Here is a 15,918-nt window from a genome sequence, read left to right on the forward strand (position 1 = left end):
AATGGTTAGGAAACTTGAAGAGTTTTATTTTGTACTGTTAAAAAATGTAGGTCGTGGATTCATGTGTATAAATAATTTTTCTGGCAACAGTAGTTAACTTTTAACCTCCCGTTCAAAAACTTCACAACTTCAAGCATTTGAAATGCACTTAAAGATTTCCCCTGCTTTTGTTTTATATGGTCCATTTTCATAGTAATTAGCCGACTCATAAAGTCAAAGAATTTCTTTCAAAATAAAGTTCAAATCTTTACTAGTATGTAATGGGACACATTTGCATTCTCTTGGTCAGTATCCATTTTAATACTTTTATTTTCTTTCATTTTTTCCTGAAAGATAGAAAGTGGGGGAAATAGGCTTACCTGTACGATTCAGATCAAAGCACAAAATGTCATTTAAAAAATAAATACCTAAGGCATACCGGCCACACGTTTACTCAGTTTCCTCGGCTGTTCAGACTTATCTCAAGGGTCCGCCTCTCCTCCTGCTCTCCCCCTGCCGCGGCTCTGCCTCTGGTGGGTGACTGCTCCCAGTCACTTGTCATGAAGTGTGTGGCTTGATATCCTGGGCTTCACATGCCGGTTCAGAAACTCAGTGACGCTACATGGACTTGCTCAAAATCTTTTTTTAGTGCGGTTTGGCAAATATCCCAAATGAAATTCAACTCTAAGTTAAAGTCTCACACAGAGATAAGGCTAAGAGCATCTAGACTTGCTGGGCCGTCCAGAGAGGCTCCGGGGCGGGGATGGGGGCGTAGGAAAGGAAAACCGAATTGCCCCGAACTGAAGTGCCGCAGACGCCCCTGCTTTCCCACCACGGAACAGCGCCCCGCGGAGGCCGCAGCACCTGCGGAGGCGGCCGGGGCGCTGGGCGCGGGGGCTGCTGGGAGAATCTCTGGCGGCCCCGCCCCTGCGCCCCCTCCCTGCCTCGGACGCGCTCCCCACTACCTCCCAGCGTTAGGAACAGCAAGCACTGACACACGAGCCCGCCCCTCGCCCGCCCCCTCCTCCCGCTCCAGCCCCTCCCGCCTCCAGGCTCCACCCGCCGGTGTGAGCCCCCTGGGTCTTGGATGCTAGGCCACCGCTAGATGGCCAAGTCACTGGGCCTGGCCCGGCCGCCGCTGGACTTACTGGCCTTGCTGGACCGGCCGGGGTCTGCGGGGAGCTCGGGGGGCGCGTGCAGCTCCACGGCCGTCACCGCCCCCTCCCCGTCGCTGTCGCCCGAGCTCCCCGCCCCGCCCTCCGGAGGGGGCTGCTGGGGGCCGGCCGGGGGCTTCGGGGCTGCGGGCGCGGACGCCGGTGGGGACGCCTTCCCGGCCGAAGTCTGCTGCTCGGCCTCCCGGTCGGCCCAGTTCGGCGCCGTCGCGAGCAGGTGCTGGTGGCCGCCAGGGGAGCCGGCCGGGTGGCCCTCGCCGGGGGTCCCGGGCAGGGCCGCCGGCGGAGGGGGCTCGGGGTAGCCTGGGGCCGACGCCTGCCCCAGGGAAGAGGCCGAGGGCGCGTAGTAGGGCGGGAACCCGACGGTGAGGGCGGGCGGGTTGGAGTGGGAGGGCAGCAGGAGGGGGCTCCCACACCCAGGCTTTGCGGCCCTCACGCTGGAGCCGGGAGTGTCCGGGGGTAAGGGGTCGGTCATGCCCTGTTTCAGCTTCTTCCAGCCCAGGTGGTAGATCTCCAGCATGTTGAGCAAGAGGGACACGCAGGCCACGGCCAGCATGAAGAGGATGAAGATGGTCTTCTCTGTGGGCCGCGAGATGAAGCAGTCCACCGTGTTAGGGCAGGGCCACCGGTCACAGCGGTACAGCGGCTTCAGCTGGAAGCCGTACAGGAAGTACTGCCCGGCGATGAAGCCCACCTCGAACAACGTCTTGAAGATGATGTTGAAGACGTAGGTGCGGAGCAGGGCGCCGGCCAGGCGGACCTTGCCGCGGTCGTCGCGCACCGGGGGCCTGTCCTGCCCGGGGGCCGCGCCGTCGGTCTTCAGCCGCTCCTCCTCCCGCTCCTTCCTTTTCTCCTCCATGCGCACCAGGTGCAGCACGTGGCCCAGGTAGATGAGGGTGGGCGTGGACACGAAGATGATCTGCAGCACCCAGAAGCGCACGTGCGAGATGGGGAAGGCGCGGTCGTAGCACACGTTCTCGCAGCCCGGCTGCTGCGTGTTGCACGTGAAGTCCGACTGCTCGTCCCCCCAGACCTCCTCGGCAGCGGCCCCCAGCACCAGGATCCTGAAGATGAACAGCACCGTCAGCCAGACCTTGCCGATGACGGTGGAGTGCTCCTGGGCGTTCTCTAGGAGTCTCCCCAGGAAGCTCCAGTCGCCCATCGCTTCGGATTGCTAACCTGCAAGGGAACAGGCTCGTTACTAGGCAGGCTCGCCAGGTGAGCTGAGGGTGCAGCCCCCAGGCAGCCCTGGGCCCCGACGGGCGTCGGAATTTGCTGTCATGGGGAGCTGTGCTCCCACTGACCAGCGGGAACTCTCCACGGGAAGGTGTGTGCGTGTACGTGCACGCACAGGTGTGTGTACGTGTATGTGTGTAGGTATAGGTGTGAGCAGGCACGCGCATGCGTATCTCCCTCCTGTCCACCGAGCAGGGTTTGGTAACTGTCCGCAGCACCTGTGGTGGCCCTGAGCGGCAGTTACACGGCACAAGTGCCAGCGTGAGGGAGGCGACCACAGGCTGCTCACGCTCTCACTTCAGAGCCGAGGACACTAGGAAAGGTGCCTGAGCGGAGGGACCTCTCTCCCCAGCCTCCCGACTCCCGTCCTGGTCTCGTCCAGTGGCTCTTGGGGGCCATGGTGCTCTCCACACAGCTGGGTGGATTCCTAAGTGGACCTTTCTGTTCATGTGAAATCAGAGTGATTTTCCCAAACGCTGTGGTTCCCAGGCCACTGCTGTAACTCCTGCCATGTCCACCTACTGCCTCCCCTCCCCTCCCTTCTCACCAGGCAAATGTTCCACAAATGGTCAGCTCGCTGCAGGCCTGGCCATGCCGCCTCCCCCTGCAAGACGGGACCCGGGCGCACGCGGCCAACTGCCCCACGGGAGGCGGCAGGGGGGACCCGGGGGCCTCCGTGCCCCGATGCGGGGCCCCACCAGCCTCACGGACACACACACAGACACACACACACACAGACACACACGCATGCACACACACAGACACACAGACACATGCATGCACACACACAGACACACGCATGCACACACAGACATACACGCATGCACACACACATGCACAAACACAGAGAGACACACATGCATCCACATGCACGCACACACACAGAGACACACACAGACACATGCATGCACATACAGACACACACAGACATACACAGACACACACACAGACACACACAGACATACACAGACATACACACACACAGACATGCATGCACACACACACAGACACACATGCATGCACACACACAGAGACACGCACACACACACAGACACACACTCATGCACACACACATATATACACACTCATGGCCCTCCAGTGGAACCAAAGACATCTCTTCTCACATGGAATTTTAAAATGTTTAAAAATATTGATGTTCATGAGTTGGTTCCGAGGCAAAATACAAAAACTTTACTGTGACCTAAAGAAACAGACAAATGTTAACTCTCTTTAGACCAAATTTCCAACTCTGTTTTGGTTGTTTGAAATCTTTCAAGACATCTTACTCTTCTCAGATCCCACCGGCCCCCTGCCCCTTACTGTGACTGGCACCTGTTCTATTTTGCTTGTTCTCAGAGGGTAAAATGTTTACATTTAGAGACTTAACTTACTGAACGTGAAGGAAGTCAGGTGTCAGGAACTTTCTGGGTTAAACCTGACTCTCACGCAGACCCTGCAGCCGCCCATCTGGGCCTGGACGGCACCGCCTCACCCTGGCCCCCCGGCCCCCTGCTGCCCCCCTCCCCCTGCTGCCCCCCTGCCCCTGCTGCCCGCCAGCCCATCCGGGCAGGACGAGCCCGCTGTGCCCCCAGCGCTTCATTCGAGCTTCCACACCTGCTGTTTCTTCACCTTAAAGCTCGGCCGGGGGGCGGGGCCCGGCCTGCTGACATCCACACTTAGGCCACCTTGGGGCCGCGCTGGCCCTCCTCGTCAGGCTGCGCCCGCGGGTCTGCCGCCCTCCCCAACCGCCGCCCGGCCTCAGAGGGCCCCCAGCGGCGTGGCCTCAGGCCTCCACAGAAAACCTCCTGAACGGTCCTGACCACCCATGGCCTTCCCCTTTGGTTCCAGTTCTGAGGCCACAGCCCTTTGCCCGACACCTGCAGGCAGAGGGGTTGGGCACAGGGCACTCAGGCCTCGCCGGCCGAACACTGTGGGCCATTGGTCCTTCTCCCGCCTCCGTCGGGATGAGCGGGTGCAGGTCATCCTCGCTGGGGAGCCGTCGGAGGGATGTGCCAGACCAAGGGCAGCAGGTCCCCACACCCGGCGCCCAGAGGGAGGGGACCCGGAGACAGGAGAGTGTTGCTGGCATCTCCCTGCGGGACCAGGGAGGCGAAGTGTCCCGCAGTGTGTGTGCGTGCATGTGTGTGTGTGTGCGCGCGTGTGTGTGCACGTGTGTGCGTGTGCGTGTGTGCACGTGTGTGCGTGTGTGTGTGCGCGTGCATGTGCGTGCGCGTATGTGCGTGCGCGCGCGCGTGTGTGCGTGTGTATGTGTGTGCGCATGCATGTGCGTGTGTGCGCGTGTGTGCCTGTGTGCATGTGTGTGCGCGTGTGCGTGTGTGGGCACGTGTGTGCATGTGTATGTGTGTGCGCGTGCATGTGCGTGTGTGCGCGTGTGTGTATGTGCGTGTGCGTGTGTGTGCACGTGTGTGCGCACATGCATGTGCGTGTGTGTGCATGTGTGTGTGCGCGCGTGTGTGTGTGTGTGTGCGCGTGTGTGGGAGGGGGCAGCACCCACGGCATCTGCCCTTTTATTAGGAAACCAGACACAGGAAGGAACCGTCCCCCCCAAACGCCCTCTGCTGAGAGACCCGGGCTACCGATGGGCTTGTTCAGCCAGTCAGAGGGAGGAGGGGCGGCGGCCCAGGCTCTCCAGAGCCCTTGGGTCCAGGGGCCGCAAAACACTTTCAAACAATGTGCCTTAAAGCTGCACCACGCCTCCCAAGTGCCGCCTACAGAAGGGGGTTACCACCTGCAAACCCAGCGGGCCTCTGGCAGCTTCCAAGGCTAAGTCCACGACGTCACCAGTGAGCATGTGTCCCCGGTGGAGAGCCTGTGTCCCCCTGTGGGTGAGACTGCGTCCCTGGGCGGAGCACCCATGCCCTGCCCTGAGTGGCAGCACAGGCTGGGAGGCTTTCCTGGGAAGGAGCTTCATCTTCTGTGTGAAGAGCTGTGGCGGTGATGACATCCTGACCCACAATTCCACTTCCAGGACGTCACACTGAGCAGCTAATCAGAGCCTTTGCTAAGTGGTGCACATGGATGTTTACTGTAATGCTGCTGATGAGAAGGAACACTTGGGAATGAAGTGTCCCCTGAAAGACGAACAGTTAAATGAAGAAGAGCAGCTGTCTGTCCACGGCGACATCATGGTCTGGTGACCCAGCTGCCACGCCCAGTGCTACTCTTCTCTAACATGACCAGGAAGGGAATTCTTGCTTTCCCATCTCCTTGTGTGGCTGGCAGTGACTATAAAAGGCAGTTCTATCCAATGATGTGTAAGAAGTCAGCTGGGGAACCTCTGGGAAAGTTTTTGGATATCTAATAAAAGGGCAGATGCTACTCATGCTGTCCCTTCTCCCTTCTTTCCACATTGAGTACAGATGTGATGCCTGGAGCTGGGCAGCCATCTTGCAACCATGTGTCATAAGCATGAGGGAACCATCAAAAAAGTCCCCAGGCCCCTTCTGTGACACTGTGGACCTGCTGAATTGACCCCAGCTGCCACCTCCAGACTCACGGGAGAGGAAGAACCTTATTTGCTTGTCAGATTTTCTGTCGCCTGCAGACAAAAGAATTCCCAACTGATACGCTATCTTAAAATCTTTATAAAATAAGGCCAGGCATAAGTGAAAAGCCACGGTTCATTCATAACTACCAAAATGTAAGGTATTCATTAGATTTTGCAAACATTTGTATGTGCAAATAGGAAAAGGAAGGGCAGGGATGATACGGCAATGTTAACTGCAGGGTTTCTGAGAACTGGGCAATTTTCTGTTCTTTTCATATTTGTTTGCATTTCCCGTTACGACTTATCACATTTATCATCATAAAAGATTAATGACCATGACTTTCATTTTCTGAAGTTCTAGTTTTGGAAAAAGTCTGCCAATTCCTTTCTCCTTGTTCTCTCACTATGGTCTCTAACCTTAGCGCTCTTAAATCGTGTCCCTAATAAACAGGCAAAGGACGAGCACAACATGTGTTGCACCACTGACCCAACAGTGGCCGTCACGGAGAACACAGGGCTTGCCCTGGGCTACGTTCTCCCGCACGGTGGGACCCCGAGTGCGCAGGGGCCAGACTGTCTCCTGCTGCTCCCAGCCTTCCTACCACACTTCGAAGCTTTGGTTTTGTTGTGGAAAATGCATGAATGAATGAATAAAAAAGTTAACCTAAGGGCTGAGTATCTGTTGGGAGGCTGGCAACACGGGGCCAGGTCGGATCCAAACGGGAGGCTCCGAAGCGCCTCAGCCTGTCTCTCCGGACGGCACACAGAGACCTCGGGGTGTGTTGTCAATACCACGCATCCCTAATATCAATTAAGGAACAAAATAACAGCAGAGGATGAGACCCTCAGAACAGAAGGCTCTGCTGGGCCAAGTAAGGACAGAAACGGACGACAGACAGACTCCACGCCCTACTGAGGCCAGAGTGGACCGTCCTGAGAGGCAGTCGGCAGAGGAAACGTACCATCCAGGCGCAGGGCCATCTCAGGACGAAGCTAGAGCCGCCCACAGGCCCCGGAGCCCAGCGCTGTCACATCACTGAGCTCCCACGGAGGTGGGACGTTAATTATCTTCATGGGATGGCATTTGATTGTTTTCTATTTTTATCTCAAGGAAAAATTTCGTTCTGACACTACTGCAGAACAAACTACTGAGAGCTTATGTCTCAAAGTCTACGTGGCCGCTTTCCCATTCTTCCGATGGTTGTGTTTTCCTTCCAAAATTACATGTTTCCCCTTGGGCTTGAGGTCATGTCGTTCTCCCTCCCGGTCCATCAGTGGTTATTTGCTCAGTGGCAGCCTGCTGCCCAACTCTGGGCCACAGGTTCCGTTGGACACAGTAGGAGTAAACACACCTGCTTCTGAAATCTGTGTGTGGAGACGGAAGTCAGGAAAACGGGCAGTGATGCAAGCGAAGAGGGTCTCAGAGGACAAGGACATCTGTGTGAAATCATGTACCCAGGGAAGAGGGGGGTTTGCCGCGGGACCAGGCGGTGCGGCTTCGGGAAGCAGGAGGGGGAAGGAGCGCCTTTCCAGGCCGGAGCATCGTCCCGGTGGCCATGGCAAAGGTGCGGCGGGCGGTCAGGGGGCGGGGCGGGGCGGGGGCCACAGGGCGGACCTTCACTCGGCCACTCCGAGGGGACAGGACCCTGCAAGTGTTGTTCATAAAAAAGGGCCTTGGGGGCTTCCCTGGTGGCGCAGTGGTTGAGAACCTGCCTGCCAATGCAGGGCACACGGGTTCGAGCCCTGGTCTGGGAAGATCCCACATGCCGCGGAGCAACTAGGCCCGTGAGCCACAACTACTGAGCCTGCGCGTCTGGAGCCTGTGCTCCGCAACAAGAGAGGCCGCGACAGTGAGAGGCCCGCGCACCGCGATGAAGAGTGGCCCCCGCTCTCCACAACTGGAGAAAGCCCTCGCACAGAAACGAAGACCCGACACAGCCAAAAATAAATAAATAAATAATTTTTAAAAAAAAAGGGCCTTGGGAAAAGGGCGGTGATCGTGGAGTGAGTGCCGAAGGAGGGGCGACAGGGGAAGAAGGCCAGGAAGGAGACACGTGGTGAGGACGAAATAGAGCAGAACGCGGTGTCTGCGCAGAGCCGGAGGAGCACGGGGGGCGGGGGCAGGACGGGGAGGGAGGGGAGCTACCTTGGTGGTTCCCAAAGGAAGGGGCGGTGGAGGCCGCAGCTTGGGGCAGAAGTGGTGGCATGGGCACGCAGCGGGGCCGCTTCTCCCGTGGGAAGACCCACCTCGAGGAAAACCTTAGAGGCAACGTGGTCGGGCAGCTCCCGCCGCCTGCACAGGCCAGACCTTGTGGGGCAGCAGGTGCCGGAGGCGCTGGGCCAGCGGAGCGGGGCGCCCAGAGAAGCAGAGACGAGGCCCTCGGATGTGACAACAAGGCGGCCACGGACACCCTTCCAGGGCCCAGGCTGTGGGGCAAACAGGGCCCGGGGCACTAGCGCCCGGCGGAGGGAGGCTTTCCGGACGGAGCTGCGGCGCCTGGCACCGGTGAGGAGGGACCACGAGGCAGAGGAGGGCCAGTGGCCGCCTGGCAGCCAGGGCGGGGGCGGGACGGGGGCAGGTGTGGGAAGAAGCTTCTCCAGAGCGTGGACACAAGACAGGACTCCTCCGTGAGCCACAGGGGGCGTCTTCTCAGGCACGGGCAGGACCTGACCTCAAGAAGAAAAGAGTTGGACAGCAAGGGGACAGAAGGGTCAGGCCTGGGTGCCCTGGAGCCGCAGGGAGCTGGGGGCGCAGGACGGGGCAGGAGGGGCGCCAGGGAGGGTGGCATCCTCCCCGAGAGGGAGACACTGAGCGGAGCTTGGGGCGGAGCCCGGCTCGGGAGAGGGCAGGCCGGGAGGCTCGGAGGGAGCAGAGCAGGGGGCAGGCGGGGGTCGAGCAGGTCAGAGGCACAGGCGAGCGGGAGGCCGATGGACCGCAGCGCCGGTGACCAGCGCCCGAGCTCTGACTCCAGGTGAGACAGGAAGGTACTGGGTGGGGGGCTCGAACAGCTGTGACGTAATCCCACCCACGTCCTCACGGGACCCCTGGCATCTGTGCTGAGGGCTGTCTTGGTGGCCAGGGTGAAAGCAGGGAGTCCGATGGGGCGGGGCAGAGGACGCACAGGGTCACGTCGGACAGAGCGCAAAGAGGAAACAGAACTCAAAATCTATTTGTCAACATAACAGAAGACTCATTCTTCTTCTACTCTGGGGAGATGACCCCAACATGTAGCTCTGTCCGAACTCCCAAGAGCAAGAGGGAAGCCAGTCCTGTACGAGCCAGCCCGATTCAGGGCCACAACAACGTGGAAAAGTTCAACCACAGAGACAAGCATGAAAGAGGAAAAAGCTGAACCTCCGAAGTGTCAGACTGAATAACACGGGGCACTTGTTCTCCAGAAGAGACGGACTGATCTCAGCGACCAGCAGGACGCCCAGTGGCAATGGCTGCAGACACATTTGATACCTGGCAGGACAAGTCCTCGGCTTTGTTCTTCATATTTGTCTCAACAATTTTTGGCCTTTTATTTCTTCCATATGAAATTTAGGCAGAGCTTGTCAAGTTCCACAAAAACCCAGACACTGTTTTGATTGGAATTGCATAGGATTCACAGATGAATCAAATCTACCTCTTTACAATGCAGGGCCCCCACCACTAAGCACAACTGCTCCCCACGGAGGGCATCTTTATGCTGTTGGACGCCGTCCCGAAAGGTCTTACACACCTTTTGTTAGATTTATTCCCAGGTAGCTCTGTGGTTGTTCTAATTCTTCATTCTAAATAGTTGTTTTCATTATAATTTCTGAGTAGTTATTATTGCTACCTAGGAACCTTATATCTTTTCTTTTTTTTAAAAAATTTATTTATCTTTGGCTGCGTTGGGTCTTCATTGCTGCACGCGGGCTTTCTCTAGTTACATTGCTGTGCGCGGGCTTCTCATTGAGGTGGCTTCTCCTGTTGTGGAGCGCCGGCTCTAGGCGTGCGGGCTCAGTAGTTGTGGCACACGGGCTTAGTTACTCCGTGGCATGTGGGATCTTCCCGGACCAGGGCTCGAACCCGTGTCCCCTGAATTGGCATGCAGATTCTTAACCACTGCGCCACCAGGGAAGTCCCTAGGAACCTTATTTCTATATATTGATTTTGTATCCAGCGACCTGTTAGAAAGCCCCTCCTAGTTGCAACAAGTCAGGAGATTCCTTTGGATTTTCTGTGAAAGACACACGATCATATCGTCTGCCATGAAGGAGAGATGTGTCGTTCGAATCCCTGTTATTTTTTTTTTTCTTGTCTTCTTGCATTGGCCTGGACTTCTGGTACAATGTGGACATGGTGACATCTTTCCTTGTTTCCGCCTTAAAATGATGCTTCTGAAGTTTTATCATGGAGCGTGATGTTTCAACTTGTATCTGGCGAAGAAATTTTCCTTCAGTCTTTGTCTGCTTTTGTTTTCTAAATAATGAACGAGTATTGGATTTAGTGGAATACTTTTTTTTCCCCCTGCATCTATGGTGATTTTTAGATGGTGAAACACCTTACTGGTCATGACTTTATTTTTTATTTATTTATTTTTTTTAAAAGAAATTCACGTTCTTTTATTTATTTATTTATTTATGACTGTGTTGAGTCTTCGTTTGTGTGCGAGGGCTTTCTCTAGTTGCAGCAAGTGGGGACCACTCTTCATCGCGGTGCGCGGGCCTCTCACCATCACGGCCTCTCTTGTTGCGGAGCACAGGCTCCAGACGCGCAGGCTCAGTAATTGTGGCTCACGGGCCCAGTTGCTCCGTGGCATGTGGGATCTTCCCAGACCAGGGCTCGAACCCGTGTCCCCTGCATTGGCAGGCAGATTCTCAACCACTGCGCCACCAGGGAAGCCCCCATGACTTTATTTTTAATATACTATCAAATTAAACTTGCTACAACTTTATTTTGGATTATGTGTTTGTTCATACTTAAGGTTGATCTCAACGTTTTTTGTACTATCATTGGATTTTGGTAAGAAAGTTATTTTAACCTGAAAAATTAAAAATTCTCTATGTAAAAAGCTTGTATAAGAATGTCCTATAAAAGCTTTTGGGACTAACGTCTCTTTTTTTTTTTTTGAGGGGGTTAGGAGGATGACTAGATCACAAATTCAATCTCATCAACTGTTACTGACATACAAGTAGGTTTGCTATTTCTTAAGTCATTTTTGATCATTTATATCTTTTGGAGAATTTTCCATTTCATTTAAATTTCAAATTTATTGGCATAAAATTGTTCATGGTATTTTCTTATGATTTTAAAACCCTATGGTATCTGTAGTTAGATTCCTTTGTTTGGTTCCAAATATTGTTTGAGACTTAAAATATTAGTCTTGCTAGAAGTTTCTCTTTTATTAAAGAACCAACTTTGATATGCTTGAAACAGAATGAGAGTTTATTTTTTTCAATGTCTTACCATGCATGCTATATTCACAGTACACAGAATACATCTACCAAAAATTCCTATGGCTCTTTTAAATAGATAATGAAGATTTCAGTGTTTACTGGTAGTTTTATAAATGGCATACATACAATTTAAGAGTACCCTTTACCTTAGTATAAAATTATTCATTATTATATAGTTCCAGGGGTTTTCTTTCCTAATTTTAAATGGAAATTCAACTTTTCAATAATGTAAAGCTCTGGCAGGAAACATCACTCTCATCCAGAACCAACTGGCTTAGTGAAATTATAATACACTAAGTTTCAACTTCTTTATTAATAATTCTAAAGCACTTCTAGGATTATATATTTTATTGGCAGAGAATAAATCTCCAGAAACATAAAATTGTTTTTAAATAATATTTTAATTATCTTATTTATTAAATAAGAATGTATGGAAAGCACTTATAATAGTTCCTGCCATCCATGTATTATTATTATCCTCATATTTTTCTCTTTCATGTGGGGATTTTAATCATTTATGAATATTCAAAAAATCATATGCTCCTAAGTCTTTATTTGGCTAAGGTAAATATGGGTAACACTTTGATCTTTAGTCAAAGGGAAGTACTCATCAGTCTTTGTTTTTGACCTTCTGTCACTTGCAAGCTTAGTGAGAGCTAATTTTAAATTAGAAGAAATTTAAACAACTGTGTTAGTTTAAGAACAAATGTCTTTAATGTTGTATATTCAACAATGGCAAAATTAAAAGTACACTTAAGTTTTATCCACAGTATTTCCTCTCAAAATACTTGAATAAAATAAATATTCCCTTCAGATATCAGTATCACATCACAGTTCCACAATTAGAGTTCTAATGTTAAGCTAGGAAATTACCAGCTGGTCGAGCTTCAGTCCAGTTGACAGAAAATGTAGATAGTCTGGAGTGGAATTAGAAACATGATTGTCTTCCAAGACTATTCATGCCATGCAGGGCTCCCTCTTTAAACCCTCCAAATAGCTTCCCTGCCCCACTACACTGCAGGCTCCTCTAGTTTTTCTGCCCATTATTAAACGGCATTATACGTTCCTAGAATGACCTCTGTGAAAGACCTAGGAATACCATTAGAATTTTTCACTTATTCAAACATTTTATTTAGACATTTCAGTGATGTGTTAATTCTAATGTACTTCAACATCAGCCCTAAGGTTTTAATAACTGAATAATGAAAAACAAGTCATTGCTCTTAACTTAATGCATCACTTTCTGAAGGCTGGTTTGGGGCAAGAGTAAAAAACAATCAAGAAAATTATAGGGGTGCAATAGCTACCAGTGCTCTGAATAGCTCATCGTGTCTGAAACACAAGGTCAGGAAGTCTGAATAGTACACCAAACCCTGACTTCATACATGCAGTTAAAAGGTAATTTCCCTATATAAATCCCAGTGACACCTTTCAGGAATCTTACTCATAATCCCCGGAAGGAATATGGAATCAAAGCATTTTAGAGCTGAAGGAACCTTAGAAGTGGCCCCAGCATCCTCCTCATTTCACAGATTGGGAATGGAGGCCCAGAGAGGGTTCTATGATTTGTTTGAGGTTGCACAGCGCACAGTGCTGAAGTTGGCACAAAAACTCCTGACTGTCTACTCTGGGTCCCCTTCCACATGACTTCACGGGATTCAGCACCAAGCAGACTGTCCAGAGTACAACACTTGCCTTTTGAGTTGTTTCTGCCACACTTTAAAACATATGTGTAGAGACACGGGTTAGAGCACATTTTAAGCTTTTGCTTTTTTCTTCCAGTCCAGAGTATCTAAAATTGTTAAATATTATTGATGTGCTAACAACAGCCAGTTACTTCATCATATAAATTGGAATTATCATTTTAAAGCAAATTCAGGTATTATCTTTACTCTTGCAAAAACATACTGTTTTTAGAGACACGTGTGTGCTGTTTAACATGTCATGTTACATTTTGACAGCCTTATAATTATGGCATTTTATTATTTCTGTATACTACAGACACAAATTACATCTGTCAAAATGTTTTGTACTTTTTGCAGAAATAATAATTTCTATAGTATAAATAGAATTTGAATTTCCTTATTCAAATTTATTTCTATTAGTATAAACCAGAAATCTCTTCCCTGTTCTAGAATAAGAGATTCATTTTAAAGCTAATGGGAAATGGAGTTTCATGAATAGATGAGCATTCATGGAGCTAATCAGGTGATCTGAATGAAAAAACTTAAGTGATTTTTACATTTAGTATCCTTTAGTTTGTTAACAGGAAACTTAAAGCAAACCACAAACTCTTCAAATTAAAGAAAATGTAAGAATGCAGAAACCCTAACATCAACCATTATTAAGTCACACCTTTGAAGATGCAAATACTAAAAAGCAAGCTGTAGAGTACTAACCTAGCTATCATGATGAATTTTCCACCACTGTAAGAATGAAAATTAAGATGAAAATCTATCGCTATTTTATTGCTTTTAAGAATTACATTGAAATTGCAAAAACATACTGGATTTTTTTTTAACATCTTTATTGGAGTATAATTGCTTTACAATGTTGTGTTAGTTTCTGCTGTATAAAAAAGTGCATCAGCTGCATGTATACATATATCCCCATATAAACATACTGTTTTTAGAGACACGTGTGTGCTGTTTAGGGTCACATGTATTGGATATTTTTCCCTCTTCAAGTTAGTAAACGTTTATCAAACGCTTATTACGTGTGTGGGACTGTGCTACACACTAGGGTTAGCAGAATAATTCAGATCCCATCCATCCCCTCAGTGTATGGGAGAGGCAGGCTTGTAAAAAACTGGTCAGAATGTAACATGACACGTGTTACAAAGTACTGGTAATGGCCCTGATTGGGGAGGTGGGGGGCGCTGATACAGTCCGGGGAGAAGGAGATGGTATATTGAGATGGCAACTGAGTTTGGCTGTATTTCTTCACACACAGACCCTGGGAACCATGTCTTCTGTACAGGGTGAAGTCCTTCTCAAAGGCCTTCCCACTGTCTAGAGTGTCCCAATAATATTTTAATACATTACAAAAGCTATGTGTTTACTGATGTATTTATGTGCGATACTGAGGTAAAATCCTAAAGGCATGTGTATCCTTTTATTCTGTTACGTGTTCAAGTAATGGTAACAGGTGAAAGGCGAATTATGGTTTAAATTCTCTACATGTGTGAGACTGCGTAACATGGCTGTGATAAATACGTATAATTATTTTGAAGTCTCAAATGTGTAGTGTAAAAGTTATCTTAGTTAAGAAAATGAACACAGAATGTAAGCAACATTCAGGGAAATTATGTCAAAATTCTTTTTCTCATTGGCAAACAATGAAATTCTGTTACACGCCATTATTATAAGACAGCTTTAAGCCAGTTAGCGTTTGCTGGTCGACATGAACAGCATTGTCTAATTAGTTACAGTTGTAAAGTTTCTGTGAATTACTTTACACAACGGTCACGTGCACTGCCCTCATTAGATGCTTATCTCAACAAGAACCAAACTGCTGAAGCAGTGGAACCGGTGCCAGATTGATTAGCTGATGCTTACTTTGAATATACTGACCTTCGGAAAAAAAGTCCTTTTTCCTCTTTAATCTTTTAATGTCTGATTTGCAATACATTTCACACCACATTGATGGCCTGCCAGTGAAGTGAAGCACATGTCATAAATCATCATTTTGAATTCTTGGGTGATAAAAACCAAAGCTGTTCGCATCCCGGCTGTTTGTATACAACCATTTTTAACTGGCCCATCTGGGCGATATCTTGATAAAGCAAAAACTGGAGGACTCCCCTGGTCGCTGAAGTCCCTGTCACAAATACTCTGAACCGACAGGTCTGCACACTAGGACGGATTCTGTTCACCAGACCAGACAGCACAGCAAATGCCTGCGCCTCACCGCGACGACTGTCAGCACAGCCCCAAAGGGGCTCCGGCAGGGCGCAGATAAGGGATCTTTCCACTCTGCAAATTCTACTTAAACACACCACCACGCGCACACCCGGCAAGAAATGAGGTCCTGGCACTTAGAGCCAAAGTCTTCCCTTAAAAACTTTGAGAGAGTTTCTTAAAGGAAAGCAGGCGAGCCAAGACCTTCGGGAACAGCAGCGCGCACCCCGCAGGGAGCGTGGCGAGGCCGGCAGCGGCCCAGCGTCCACAGGGTCCTTCAGACCCTGGACCTGAACTTCTAGGGCAGGTCCCGCTCCCCCTCAGGGGAAAAATCCAGAAAAAGGGGCCTGAAGCCGCCTCCAGCCGCCCACCCAGGAAGCCATCGCTCCGCCGAGCTCTCCAGGAGCAAAGGGGTGGCAGTGGCTCCGAAAGCCTCCAGGAAGTGCCCGAGCCCCGCTGTCCGTTCCCACTGCTCCCAAACATCCCCCAGATTCCCGAGGGAATTCCCAGCAGCCCGGGCTTACCTGCCGCGCCGACCCGGTGCGTTCCTCCCGCGGGCAAGGCTCGGGTCGCTCTGCCGGACACCGCCGTCCCGTGCGCGCGGCTCGACGCGTGCGCCCCGCGCCACCCGGGCTCCCCGCCCCGGAGCCATCCCGGCGCCCCGCGCTGCGTCCCGCGCCCGGGCCCCGCGCCACGC

The 15,918-nt window shown here is 51.1% G+C and overlaps 1 protein-coding gene across 1 annotated transcript; it reads right to left on the reverse strand.

Annotated features, from left to right (window-relative positions):
* Window positions 1-1,028: 1,028 nt before the first annotated feature.
* On the reverse strand, window positions 1,029-15,876 carry GJA3 (gap junction protein alpha 3). The gene is made up of 2 exons (XM_036831684.1): window positions 15,746-15,876; window positions 1,029-2,330 (listed from the first exon to the last, which is right to left on the reverse strand). The coding sequence occupies exon 2, from the start codon at window positions 2,311-2,313 to the stop codon at window positions 1,081-1,083; it is 1,233 nt and encodes a 410-aa protein (XP_036687579.1). The 5' UTR covers window positions 2,314-2,330; window positions 15,746-15,876; the 3' UTR covers window positions 1,029-1,080.
* Window positions 15,877-15,918: the final 42 nt, after the last annotated feature.

This window comes from Balaenoptera musculus, chromosome 18 (assembly GCF_009873245.2).
Source record: "Balaenoptera musculus isolate JJ_BM4_2016_0621 chromosome 18, mBalMus1.pri.v3, whole genome shotgun sequence".
Classification (NCBI taxonomy): Eukaryota; Metazoa; Chordata; class Mammalia; order Artiodactyla; family Balaenopteridae; genus Balaenoptera; species Balaenoptera musculus.